Genomic DNA, 13,318 nt, shown 5'->3' with positions numbered 1-13,318 from the left:
TCAAAGAAAGTTTTATTATTATAATAATTGATGTATGATGAATTAATTTAAAATTCATCAAACTTAATCTCAATTAAATAATTCAAAATTTAATAGAATTTTTTTATAAAATCAGTCAGACATAATAATTATAAATTTTCACGACAACATTTCATTCTTTATTTTCAAATGCTGATGAGAATACATCATTTTGCCCGAAAACTCCATAATTTTCTATTTGCATGCAGATTAAGTTTGGAACAGCTTATTTTAGAATAGACAAATTATTAAAATAGTTTTAAAATATATCTCTATTTTTAGAATGAAGTTATTATCAAACAATTTTTAAGAGATGATGTAGATATATTGTCAATCTATAAATGACAATCTTGATAATTTGGTCTATTTGTTAACTTATGAAGAACAGATATTATTATATTTATTGATAAAAAGTCAGGAATACATCAAATAAAAGCAAAAAAAAAAACATTATTCATGAATGTATCTGGTTTGTCAAATTTACCGATATTAATTAAGTATATTTATTAAAATTTTATTTAAAAAGAAAATAAATAAGTAAAAAGATATATTGAAGAGAATAAATCATACAGCACGAACCCTTTCATTTATGTTGTGAAGTGAGTAAACTACTTATGCTCAAGTTCATTTGATTAATGAAAAAAAAAGGATAACTTCTAAAGCTACCTACTACACTTGTGAAGTTGACGTCACAGTTGGGACAACTGCATCCAAGATTATCCTCTCGAAGTTGCAGATTCAACGTTTATGCAAAAATCAGTTCATTTGAGTGAGAAGTAATTTGACGAAGACTCTAAACCCGTAACTATCTTCCAGATGAAGCAAATTCTATGTTGGTCATGCCATGTATTTATCAGTTCAGTTAAGCTAACTGCGTACAAACATTTGATACGTTATTACATCCAAAATGGACATGAATGTTCAACTTAACGTGCTTAATAATCCACCAAAGATGACAAAATCCTGGATCCTAATAAAAACCTAGGCAAGTTGCAAACAATCATCATTTGAGGACCAACTCCAAAAGGTATATTTTCTTCAAATGTCAGTCACCAACTTCAAAAGAAAATAGAAAATTCAAGAGGCCTGTAAACTCGACTGCTTATATAAGGTAGGAACGTAAAAAAAAACAATACAAGATCTACTTGACTACGCTCCAGGTATAACCAAAAGTACCATTATCTTAGTAGTATGATGGCAATGCAATACAGTGATCATTCAAATCATATATAAAACCAGGATAAATAACTAGGTTAAAAATATAAATAATGCACACACAAATGTGTTAAAACTAAGGTATTTGAGGCTGAAAATTTTCTTCAACAGTTGTCACAAGCAAAGTATCAATGGAAAGCTGCAGCTTCGTCTCTGAAATGTTTAAGCAGGTCCTCTATGCTCATAACTTTATGATCTCCCTTGTCTCTAACTCGCACACTCACCTGGAATAACAAATCAACTCAGTTTTCCACAGGTAGTAAAGAGAACCATCAAAAGATACATGATCCATAACTAATGGCTCAACAAGTGGGTGTAAACCCTGATGATAATATATTTTACTGGTGCAGAAATGAAAAACAAATTATATTTGGTCTAGAGAGCCTAGGAACCAGGCACAATAATGGTGTTATACTTCTCCAGACAGATCACAGACCATTGCCACCTCTTAAGAGATACTGCGGGAGAAAGCCTCCAAGATTAGTAGATGATGCAACCTTAATCAGAATTCTTAGGATGTAGCTCAGGCTTACATTACATCTAACTTGAAACTCCCTTCAAATTTAAGGCATACTTGAGCTAAAAGGAAAAATTATAAGGTGCTTCAAGACCATCATGATCTACATTAATCTTTAAATAACACATGATTAAGTATTATATTTTTGTACCATAAATTGTAAAATTTGAATGTATTATAAAGATATTGCTTGGATTGGGAATATGGATACTTAGCGTTCTACTTGATAATTTCTCCAAAATGAGATATACTAGCATGCTTAAGCTCTTTTAACTAAAATCAATCAAGACAACGCCTGAACAGACTTGACCATGCTAGAATCCTTAGCCCAAGCTTCGCTTGTTATGTAGGCCAAGGGTATATATCTTACCTTCAATCTCAAACCCTTTCAGTTTCTGAATTTGAATGATGTTATATGTTATGCACAATGCACATGCCATGTGTAAATGAAATATTGTGATGAAACTATTTGTGCACAGCTCAAATAAGCAAGCTTGCTTTCTCCTTTAGACACTTCTAATTAATCCAAACTTAATTATCCAAGTGTGAAAAAATCATTAAAAACTGTTTGCAGTTGACAACAACCCTAGGTCAATCAAATATGAAATGCATGAGTATAAGTCTAGAGAGAAAAGGACAGGTTTATTTATGATGAAGGGGAAAAAGAAAGAACCTGTCCAGTATTAGCTTCCTCCTCACCGACAACCAAGATGTAGTTGAATTGTGCTAACTGTGCTTCTCGCACCTGCAGAATGTCACAACTTCTATTTAAAGACAATTCTCTTCAATCGAGAAACTGGATAAATAATACAAGTATACAGTATTTTAAAAAAAAATCAATTACAGATTTACTAAACATTTAGTACAATAATCTTTTTATAAAAAATAAAAACCCAGATATTAAAAGACACAAAACGACCATTAACTTTGTTTGATATAACAGGTTATGAAACTGATACCAAGTCATTGTCTGGGAGACCAAACTAGTTTAGTTGCATTAAATGAAATTACAATACTCTAATTAAGGTTCCAAATATATAACTTGAATAAAATCAAATTCATTACAAGTAACATTTTAAAATATTAAAATAGAAGAATACATACACTTTGGCAACGTGCAAGGTACAAAATCTAGTAACATAACACATTAACTCATCAGTAGCTGACTAGTGCCAACAGCTTGGGGCAGAAAAGATACAACCAGTAATATAAAATTCTCTTTGGCAACAGACCAGTGTTCTGTCTAAACACTTGCATAATATGAACCATAAAAATATTTCAAATATAATACCAATCATATAACCAATATTTCATTGGCAGTATAGAAAAAATTGTGGGCATTATTGTCCTCTGAATGAATGATATGTGATGAAATCAAACTTTTGGGCCTAAAGGTTTACGTTACCTTCTTTTGAATCTTCCTATCAGTTGTATCAGCATCAACCTGATACCCTGCTTGGTGGATCTGATCTCGCACCTAGAAAATTGCACTCCAAGAATGTTACAGGAACAACAAGCCCTTGCTTTTCACATATCAAAATATAGTAGTACAAGTATCCAAACAAATTACAAATAAAACAATGAAAAGTCAATGGCCAGTTTGATTTAAGAAATGTTTCCTGCGTTTGCTAATAATTACAAAAATGATACATGTCCGTCCTTGTTTCCTATTTCAAAGAATTGTACAAGGTGGAACTTTAGTGATTATTAATGAAACACACTCTAAGCTGGTGAACTGTTGAAGGAGATTGCTCGAGCTTTGTGATCAGGTTACAGCTGGAAGTTTACTTCAAAGTGCATGTGATGGACTGAACATAATTTAATAACACGAAACCAAACTGACTCAATTGTATGAACATGATACAGAAAAGCTCAGGAATACACAAGGAAAAGTACATAAGCTCCTATGAGAGTAATAGACAGTTAATTTACAGACATGAAATTACAGGTGCTGTGTCGAGATATGCAGTACAACATTTGTATCATTTAATAGTTATAAGCAAATATACTAAAGAATAAAGCATAAAAATCAGAGCTGTGTACCTGTAGTGCGTAAGCTTGTGATTTTTCAGACACGGGACATACAATTGCTTGACGAGGACTGAGCCAGAAGGGCCATTTACCCTTGTAGTGCTCTAAAAGTATGGCAAACATGCGTTCAACAGACCCTAGAATTGCTCTGTGTATCATTACAGGTCTCTCAATTTTGGCTTCATCCTCGGCAGAGAATTCCAACTTAAAACGATCAGGAAGCTGGAAGTCAAGCTGCAAGAAATCACATCCGTCCAGCTATCAGATGAAAAGTTATCGAAAACTAAATCATGTGAACACAAATCCATCTGAACAAGGCAAACCTGCAAAGTTGCACACTGGAATTTCCTACTTAATGCATCAGATACACTGATGTCTATCTTTGGTCCATAGAATGCCCCATCCCCTTCATTCAACTGCAAGGTTTTACACAGAATATAAACACAAAGATATTAAAAAGCTAACAAATGTCACATTCCTTCCACAGAAAATAATAATTGAGAAAATAAAAAATGAAGAGTGTGCGTAGGTGCGAGTGGAAAACCCTTTGCCCATATCAACATTAAGAGAAAGAGAAGAAATGGGTGATGTCCTCCACAGAACGAAATTGGCAACAGAAGCAAATTGGGTGATATGATGCATAGAGAAGTCAAGGGTGGACTTGAGGAATGGGCCTGTAGTAGAGAAAAGGACAAGGGGATTTTGAGGTTGTTAACAGAAAGTTCATCTTTCATAGGCAGATTGGAGAGAAGAGTGATTCTGTGCAACTATCACCAAATGATGAGAGAATGGTGGGATAAATGTGAAGGGAAGGGAGAAAACAGGTGTAGGCAATTGTTGAGTGAATTGAGAGAAATCTGGGAATTCCCTTGGTATTTGACACCCTTCAGTGTCTGTTTAGAGGTTCTTGGTGTTTTCTTACTATTACAGAGGACTATCTGACAAGGCTAATATTTCCCTTTCAATAATACTACTGCACTGTGTTCTATCAGAAAATAATAATGAAATGAAGTAAACCTATAATTGAATTGAAGGTGAGATGAGAAAACTCCACTTTTGGATATCCATTTTGAATTAGTTCTAATCAAAGCAGAATTATAACCATATGTTCAAAACAAGATCGCTAACTATATGTCATTGGCATGAAGTATTCTATAAGATATATAGAGGAAGACATAATTACCTGCCAAGGCTTGCCAAAATCATCTAAAGCTTCTTTAAGAGCACTTTCTGCTTTATCCCAAGTTGCAATATCTCCTAGGTATTTCTCTGGTCTCTAATCATGTACATGAAAAAACAAATAACAAAACGCTATCAAACAGTGATCTTTAACAGAAAGAAAAAATAAAAACTTTCTATATAAAAACAAGTATTGGTGTGCAAAAACTTTCTCTGTGTTTCTCCTTAACTGGGAACCAGGATAGAAAGACAACAAATTTGCTGTGAAGTTAAAATGAGCATCAATGATTCAGTGCTACATGGAAGAAACGGAATTATAATGTAAGTCCCCCCATAAAGTTACCATGCCAGATAAATAATAATATATGGTGAATACATTGATTTTGCAAAATTTCATCCAGTTTTAAACACTAATACATGACAGAACCCACAATAAAAAAAATACTACATTTCTTTGTAAATTTAAATAAGCAATTAGTATAGCCATAATTATAATTTAATCTACTGGAGGAAACTGCCAGATAAATCGGATTTCATAATAAAATCTAAAAACAGTCCACAGGCAAGAACAATTAAGATACTATTGAGAGCACCTTAAGTTGGGACTAAGCTTTCAAACTCTGGATTTTCTGATTTTAAAGACATTTAGAAAGCATACCGTTGAAAGCCATTAAGAACAATTAAGATTGAAAGCATACCGTTGAAAGCTTCAGCTCATATGAGAAACCAAATATGTTATAGACATAATTGATGAAACTCAATGCGTTCCTCACTTCATCCTTTATCTGTAAAATAAATAAAATCAGTAACTCAAACTGCAGCTCAAAAGAGACTTACAAAGATTTATGATGCATAAATTTAAAGATAAACTCACCTGGGACTCCCTACAGAAAATATGTGCATCATCCTGAGCAACATTTAAATTCAATGTCATTAACAGAAACAGTACAGAAAATAGAAAGTAAAGATAAGGGAAGTTCTTTGAGTTGTAATCGCATCATATTTTTAAAAAATGGAAAAAAAAAACATCACCAGGAAAAAATACATTTTAACTACACTATTATAACAGCATATAAACACAATCCCAGGTGGTATAATTTTAATATGAGCAGACCAATCCACTGTTTCTGTCTATAAAATTGTTAAGCCCACAAACAGTAATCCCCAACTTTTTTGAAAAAATAGCATTTTCTACTCCAGTATTCATAATTAACGAGACCCAAAACATGCATTAAAAATTTCAAACACCCCAATGGGATTTTTGTTATGCTTAGTATTCAATTCACTATGTATACCTACAAAAAGAAAATCAAAGAATATAGCCATAATAATGCACAAAAATGTATGCCTTCCTGCCTCTGTACCTTGACAGGAAAAAGAATGTATTTCCTGGTTTAATATACTAAGCAGCAAATTAATTTTATTAGATAAACCCAATAAAAAGTAGACCCCAAAAATTATGTTAATCCTGGTAAAGAAGAAATATTTACCTGCTGAAATCGCCTAACGCGTGTTAATCCACTCAGGGCACCACTAGCCTCATTCCGATGCAAAACCCCAAAATCAGCAAAACGGAGAGGAAGTTCTGAACCATTGAAAAGTTGAGACAATATTTCATATAAAATATCAGCTCAATCAAATTCCATTCTTCAATATATACACTCAAACCCATGAAGCATATCAACTTAAAAACAAACTACAGATGAGCCTCTATTTCAATATTGTTTTTAAAAACAATTCTTTAATTTTAAAAACAATAAACTTGCTTGATGTCATTAGTTCTCATTTAAATTTTGGGGAAAATGTTTTCAAAATTAGTTTTTTAAAACAAAAAAATCAGAACAGGTTCAAGATGTTTTCTGAATCTGTTTTTTTTTTTTTCTCATTAATGTCTCTCAAGAAAAGAGAAAGTGATGCCTTGTAGAAACCCATAGTCAACCCTTTAACCTCTCTTATTTTCATCATTTTTCCCTAACCTAAGGAAAGGGTTTGCATTGACAATGCTAAGCCATTCTGGCAGCAAGTAGTGATGGCAGCTGGTTGACAGTGCAAGGCGTTCCAGCAGTGGAAGAGTGTGGTGGTACATCTAGGATGGTGGTGAGAGGACAAGTCAACAATACAGGGAGAGAAAGGTGTGATATTGATGGTGATAAGGGCCTACAAGTTCAGCATTGATGATGGTCCGTGGCATGGTGGAGCAGTAACAGAGAAAGATTGTGTTATCAAACATATTGTGTTCTAGTTTTATGTTCTCGAAAATAGTTTTCCAAAACTATTTACAAAATAGCTTTTAAATAAAATATTAAAATCAGTTTCAAACAAGCCCTTGGTATTTGAGCTCACTTGTAAAATAAATACAGACTGGCCACCTATCACCACCACAAAGGCATAAATTCATAGTCAAGTTCAATTTTATTAAGTTGACAGATTGAAAAACTTTTGCTTATGCCAAACAACAATATGTTATGTGGAAAATTACAAATTCTAGATGAACCACAGTCACACTTCCCACCCTGGTCGTCCTGTACACAAAAGGAATCGGTCTTATCATAGGAAGAGGAAAAACTGAAGCCATAAAATAACAACAGTGAATACTTATTTTTCTACATAGGCAAACTGTAATACACTTATCTAGGAGCTCAAACATGTGCATTTCCTGAATTCAGACAGATTGGACTAGCTCATCCACTGAACATACAAACATAAAAGATTGATACCATTTGAAAAGATAAATCTCCATCTAACTGAAAATTACCTCTATATGATCGAACCCTGTGTTTAAACATCAGACAGTGTCCTGGGCAATTCATTGGTTTCAACCCAAACTCTTGTTTCTCAATCTAGTTCACATAAAAAAAAATACACTTTGGTCAATAACTTGATTTCTTTTAAATAAAATACCTTCTTGGAAGGGTTTTATACTTTTCAGGTTGTGCAACTTAAAATATGGACTAGATATCCTATAGAAATCCCAACAACTCTATTAGTTTCTTTACCTACATCCTCATACATGGTCCTCGCACACAGATCATTCATAAAGGTAATAATTACATGAGTACATACATCAAGACAAATATGATTCATCTAGATTCCCGTGAGAAAAAGAATTTTCCTCCAACTCTCTAACCCACATTCTTAAAGAAACTAGTATTTATAGATATTGGGAAAAGCATACCTCTAAGATAAACATATCCTCTCTATAATTTGCAGCATGACCAGATTGCACCCACAGATCCATGTTAAATACATTTGGAGATATGACCTGTTGATTCCATTTGTAAATAAGTACTAAGTACATGGAAAAAGATTGCTTTGTCACTTTAAGAAACTCCTACAATACGGTAGTATTGGGCCTATCTTTTTTTGCTTTTCTTCTCCTTAAAATGAGAAGCTAAGTCAAAGATATTTGGAGAAAAAGTCTTTAAAAAATGAAGGAGCTTAAAGTTTATAAAAGAAAAGGAAAAAAAGCTTTTAAAATAATTAACTGAAGTAGCTTTTCTCAAAAAAATAAAAGATTATACTGTAGCCTCCCTCTCCCAATCATCCTACACAGTTCAATGTGGAACGACGAAATAGAGCTTCTAGTTTAAAAGAAGTTTTTAAGCTAAAACAGACAAACAAGTTCCACATTGCTTTTAAAGATTGTTTGATAAGTTTAACATCAGAGTGACTTTTAAACTCAACACAATGAGCCAGATGTAGCCTAACACTCAACCTCCTGATAGCCCCTGTCTCTATACTGATTTCGAATGAAGTCCATGAGTTTGTTGTAAACGTGAGTGCCATGTGGAAGAAAAAACCAGCTTCCTGGACTGACATAAACAAAGACAGATGAAGACATATCAGTCAGAGAAGCTTACTAAATGTTGCAATCTCAGACAATAATGGTCCCAACATACCTCCATTCATGATGAAGAATAAGCTCTTGTTTCACACCCAAAATCCTGTGGTCATACTTTTTAGCCTCCTCCAGCCGATGTAAGTATTCCTAAAAAATTCAAAAACAAAAAGATGGGGAAAAGAATCAATTAACAAATGATAATAACACAGTAAGCCTTAATTCAAAAACACTACAGTGTGCATCTAGCATAGTACAGACGAGCTAGGGCACTGATAAATGCTATAGGACACTATTTACGACTACTAGCTAGTTATTTACTTATCCCACAAGGAACTGCAATTGATCATTCAATACACCTTTAAACTCTTCTGATCAGGATAAGATATGCCATAAACTCTTTGTAAACTTTCACGTTCTTTGTTCCCCCTCCAATATGCTGATGAAGCCTGGAATTCCAACCCAATTAAACCAAAGCACTTGTCATTGATACAAATTAAAGGATAAATCAAAAACTAAGAAGTGGTTGCGTGAAAAGGAAGCTTACACATACCTTTAAACATGCAATTGCTTTGACAAATGATGTATTAGGTATATGGGGTCCACGACACAAATCAACCAGCGGACCACATCTGTATACCGTGATAGTTTTGTCGGCAGGCAAATCATTGATAATCTCAATCTGATCACAATAAACACAAAGCCAAAGCGCTAAATTGTGAATTTGAGATATAAAATATTATAGGCGAAAGGAAACTGGAAATATAGTTCAGATCAGTATGATTGAGTAATTAAGAAGGTAATAGATAATATCATTAAAACAAGAAGCTAACCCCAGCCCACCCTCTCCAAAAATTAATGTTACGCTTGCCTTAAACTTATTATCTGAAAACATCTCTAGTGCCTGATCACGTGTAACTTCAATGCGCTCAAAGGGCTGTTTTTCCTGTAAATATAATCTCCAAAATTAACACAAAAGCAATGTTTATCACAATGATGAACAGCACATACAACAACAACAACAATAAACTTGTTCCACTAAATGGGGCCAGCTAAATATATCACAGATTAACAGGTTTAATTAAAAACTAAATTTTCAGAAATATTATTCACTGTGAACCTTTCCTTTCTATAATTTCTTCCACTGTTGTTCTTGATCTTCCTCCACCCCTTTTTATAAGGCATTAAAATAATTAGTTACTCTCCTCATCGGTGCCTCCAGTGCCATCTTTACATGTTTCCAATTCATCCCAACTGATTTTTCATCATCATTTTCTAAGTAGCTGTCACATCAAAATCTCCTCATTTACAATCATTTTGTATCCCATCCTTTCTTATCCTGCCACATAACCATCTTAGCATACTTGTCTTTGTTACTGCAACGTTTTTCTCTTGTTCTCCATTTAAAGCCAACATTTATTACCATAGAAACATGCTAGGAAAATTCTTGGAAATGAGAGGTAAAAGAAAGCAAAAAATCAACCAGATCAAAACATCTGGATTAAGAAGGAAAATCTGAAACATCTTTCGCTGTATTAGGAACATTTGAAAGTATGAAATGATATGTTATGATTTAGACATTAAATTCTATGTTTGAAACTCTTTATCAGTGAGTGGACACCCATCCACCACTACATGCATTCTACAATAAAAACAGCGTCAAGTGTTGCTTCCAAACATGCATTATAAAAATGGGATTTGGATTTATTTAGAAATCAAACTTACGTTTGGAGCTAATTAAAAACGGGAGAGGCTTCCTATCTTTCTTTATTAAAATTAGCTTTTTACTAAGGGCGATATGGCCAATCAAAAAAGCTTAAAAATCAAAATCAATTTTTACCAGATTAGAGACAACTTCTATAACAAAAGCAATGAAATCCATGGAATTGAAAAATTGAATAAGGTTGGCTCCTCTAAAGTGAGGTTATCTCTAAAATGAGTTAGGGTGTGATGCATCTACCTTATTTAATTGAAAGTGCAATGAGATCTTAAACAAAAGTTGAAGGAAGGGTACATCCTTGCACTCATATTGGGGAAGATATCATTTTAGAATAGCATTTTCCTTAAAAATAAAATCACTTACTATTTTTTTAACATTCCAAACTCAAGATTTGGTCAACAAAATAAACCAAATTCAATTTTAACATTCCAAATATACTGTTGATGAACATTAGATCCAGATATAGAAATATATGGGGTCAGAAATTTGGAACAATCTTTGATATTACACTCCACAGCTGTGCAACTATAAAGTTTAAATGTTATCTGAAAGTCTACAAAACACAAGATTACAAGGAGAAATGAACGTAAACAGAAAAACATTTAGTACCGTTACTATTGTTCATCATGGTAACCGGAAATAATCCCAAGAGCCACGGTAGCATCTAAAGCAGCACTAAACGTTAAAAGGACATAAATAAGGTAATAAAGAAGAAGAATACCGCAACAGCCTTCAATGCTCCAGCTTCAATTTGCTTAAAGTGATCGTCATTGAGACCCAAGTCACCGTAAAACGCATCATAATAGAATCCCTAACATAGAACATTCACTGTCTCATTCAATGCACACCTCACAAAAACATCACAACAAAGTCAACACTGCAGAAACACATTACAACCAACAAAAAGCACACACGAACCTCCCCTCTTGTAGTGCAGGGCCCAATGCAGAGCTTGCATCCATACTCCGTCTCGAGAGACTGAAAATAAACAAAACAAAAAACAATAACAACAACAATATCATTATTCATCATAATACAAATTGACATAAAAAATATTTAAAAAATTGAACAGAGCTAGACCTGGCCAAGAATGTGCGCGCTAGAGTGCCAGAACGTGTCTCGTCCTTCGTCGTCGTCGAACTTGAAGATCTGGAGCTGGCAATCCTCCTCGAGCGGGCGCGTCATATCCCAGAGCACGCCATTGACTTTGGCGATGAGCGCGTTGTTGGCCAAATTTTTGGAGATTTCGCGCGCCACGTCGAGCGGAGTCGTGAGCCATTTCTTCGCCTCCCTCACGCCGCCGTCAGGGAGATTAACTTTGATAGGATCCGGCGAAAGCGAGAGGCGCTGCGTTTGCTGCTCCGCCTGGATAGTCTGGAACAGCTGGATGCGCTTAGGAATCGCCGCCTGAAGGTAGGCGTCGTCCTTGGCGTGAGCAACCATGGCGGCAACGGCGGAGGAGAAACGGTTTATAGGAAGACGAAGAAGGGGAGAGTGAGGAGAAGCGTAACGGCGCAAACGGATTAGAGAGTATAGCATAGCATAGTGTGTTATCTGTGGATTTTGGCTTCCAATTTTCGTTTTTCTTTATTAGAGAAATGAAAATAAAAAATTAAAACAAAAACTGTATGCTCTCGTTGAGTGAGTGGGTTCAGTGAGTTTCTAGGGTTTATGGTTAGGTGGAGAGACCATCGTTTTATGCACCTTCATAAAAAAAAATACATTTTCTTTTTATCACTGTAAAATGATAAAATATATTTTTAAATCTTTATACTTTTAAAAATATCAATCATCCATCGAACATTTTAGAAATATTCTGAAAAAAAGTTATTTTAAGATGAAAAATTTAAAATACATAATTTAATGAATTTTAACTACTTTGAAATGTTTTATAACAAATTATCATTATAAAATAATATTTTAGAAAGAGTAATTTGACAGCGTTGGAAGTAGAAATTGTTGTGCCATTGCCGAATCAACTAACTCACTCCGAAAAACTCAATGTAATTAAAACTAGGCAATTGCTTCTTGCACCATATCACTCCCCGATTCAAGTAGAAAAGTCGAAATTGTTCTTAAAAAAAATTCTAAAATGTGTTCTGGATTTTTTTTTCCATAACGAAAATTTATATTACGGATTTTTTATCTGGAATGGGTTTTTCATTTTTGTTTCTGGATTTTCATTTTCGAAACAGAATAATCTCTTTTTCATATTTTTTTCCGAAATGTATTATTTTCAATTTTGGAATTTTTTTGTCCGAAATAGAACTTTAATTTTTTTTTCAGATTTTTATTTCCGAAACTTAATAACCTCCAGAATATATTATTTTCAATTCCAGATTTTTATTTCCGGAATTAAGGGCAATTTTGAAATTAAAACAATATGTTGGACAGGTTAAAAGTGATCGGGTGTACGGAGTATTTGCCTTAAAACTATTGGTGCATTTGAATTTATGATGAGTCTTGTTAACTAAACAAAATTATTTTAGTTTTTATAATATTACTTTAAATTTATTTTAGTTTTTATAATATTACTTTAAATTTATTTTAGTTTTTATAATATTACTTTAAATTTCTTTTAATTTTTATAAGTATGTATATGATATGATTTTTTTTAAAATAAGGTTTACAAATTGGTGTAACTAAATTAGTTTCTAAATTAAAATATAAATGGATCTTCTTACATTGGCTACTAAGAAAATTACTTATATAAATTAAAATTAAAATTAATTTCTAATTAAGTTAGTGTTTAATTTTATTATGTTTTAAAAATTAACAGTATAACTTTTCAAAGCAAATT

The 13,318-nt window shown here is 33.2% G+C and overlaps 1 protein-coding gene across 1 annotated transcript; it reads right to left on the bottom strand.

The window, feature by feature from the left end:
• Positions 1-1,101: 1,101 nt before the first annotated feature.
• LOC137810640 (threonine--tRNA ligase, mitochondrial 1) lies at positions 1,102-12,226 on the bottom strand. Its single transcript, XM_068612023.1, has 19 exons — positions 11,599-12,226; positions 11,437-11,496; positions 11,240-11,329; positions 9,670-9,744; positions 9,352-9,480; positions 9,158-9,247; positions 8,860-8,948; positions 8,676-8,772; positions 8,136-8,222; positions 7,716-7,800; positions 6,451-6,545; positions 5,835-5,867; positions 5,659-5,745; positions 4,965-5,057; positions 4,105-4,197; positions 3,794-4,015; positions 3,156-3,227; positions 2,424-2,495; positions 1,102-1,457 (listed from the first exon to the last, which is right to left on the bottom strand). The coding sequence occupies exons 1-19, from the start codon at positions 12,055-12,057 to the stop codon at positions 1,362-1,364; spliced, it is 2,124 nt and encodes a 707-aa protein (XP_068468124.1). The 5' UTR covers positions 12,058-12,226; the 3' UTR covers positions 1,102-1,361.
• Between the last annotated feature and the right edge of the window lie 1,092 nt (positions 12,227-13,318).

This window comes from Phaseolus vulgaris, chromosome 2 (assembly GCF_000499845.2).
Source record: "Phaseolus vulgaris cultivar G19833 chromosome 2, P. vulgaris v2.0, whole genome shotgun sequence".
Classification (NCBI taxonomy): Eukaryota; Viridiplantae; Streptophyta; class Magnoliopsida; order Fabales; family Fabaceae; genus Phaseolus; species Phaseolus vulgaris.
The sequence above is the reverse complement of the archived record's forward strand: the minus strand, read 5'-3'. Positions and strand labels throughout refer to the sequence as shown.

Bases quoted from the DNA above. Each gene is read 5' to 3' on its own strand.
- LOC137810640 (XM_068612023.1), bottom strand. From the start codon at position 12,057: ATGCTATACTCTCTAATCCGTTTGCGCCGTTACGCTTCTCCTCACTCT. The intron at 8,223-8,675 runs GTTGAGTGTTAG...TGGAATCAACAG, and splicing joins GAGACAGGGGCTATCAGGAG to GTCATATCTCCAAATGTATT. The intron at 5,058-5,658 runs GTATGCTTTCAA...GTACATGATTAG, and splicing joins ATGAGCTGAAGCTTTCAACG to AGACCAGAGAAATACCTAGG.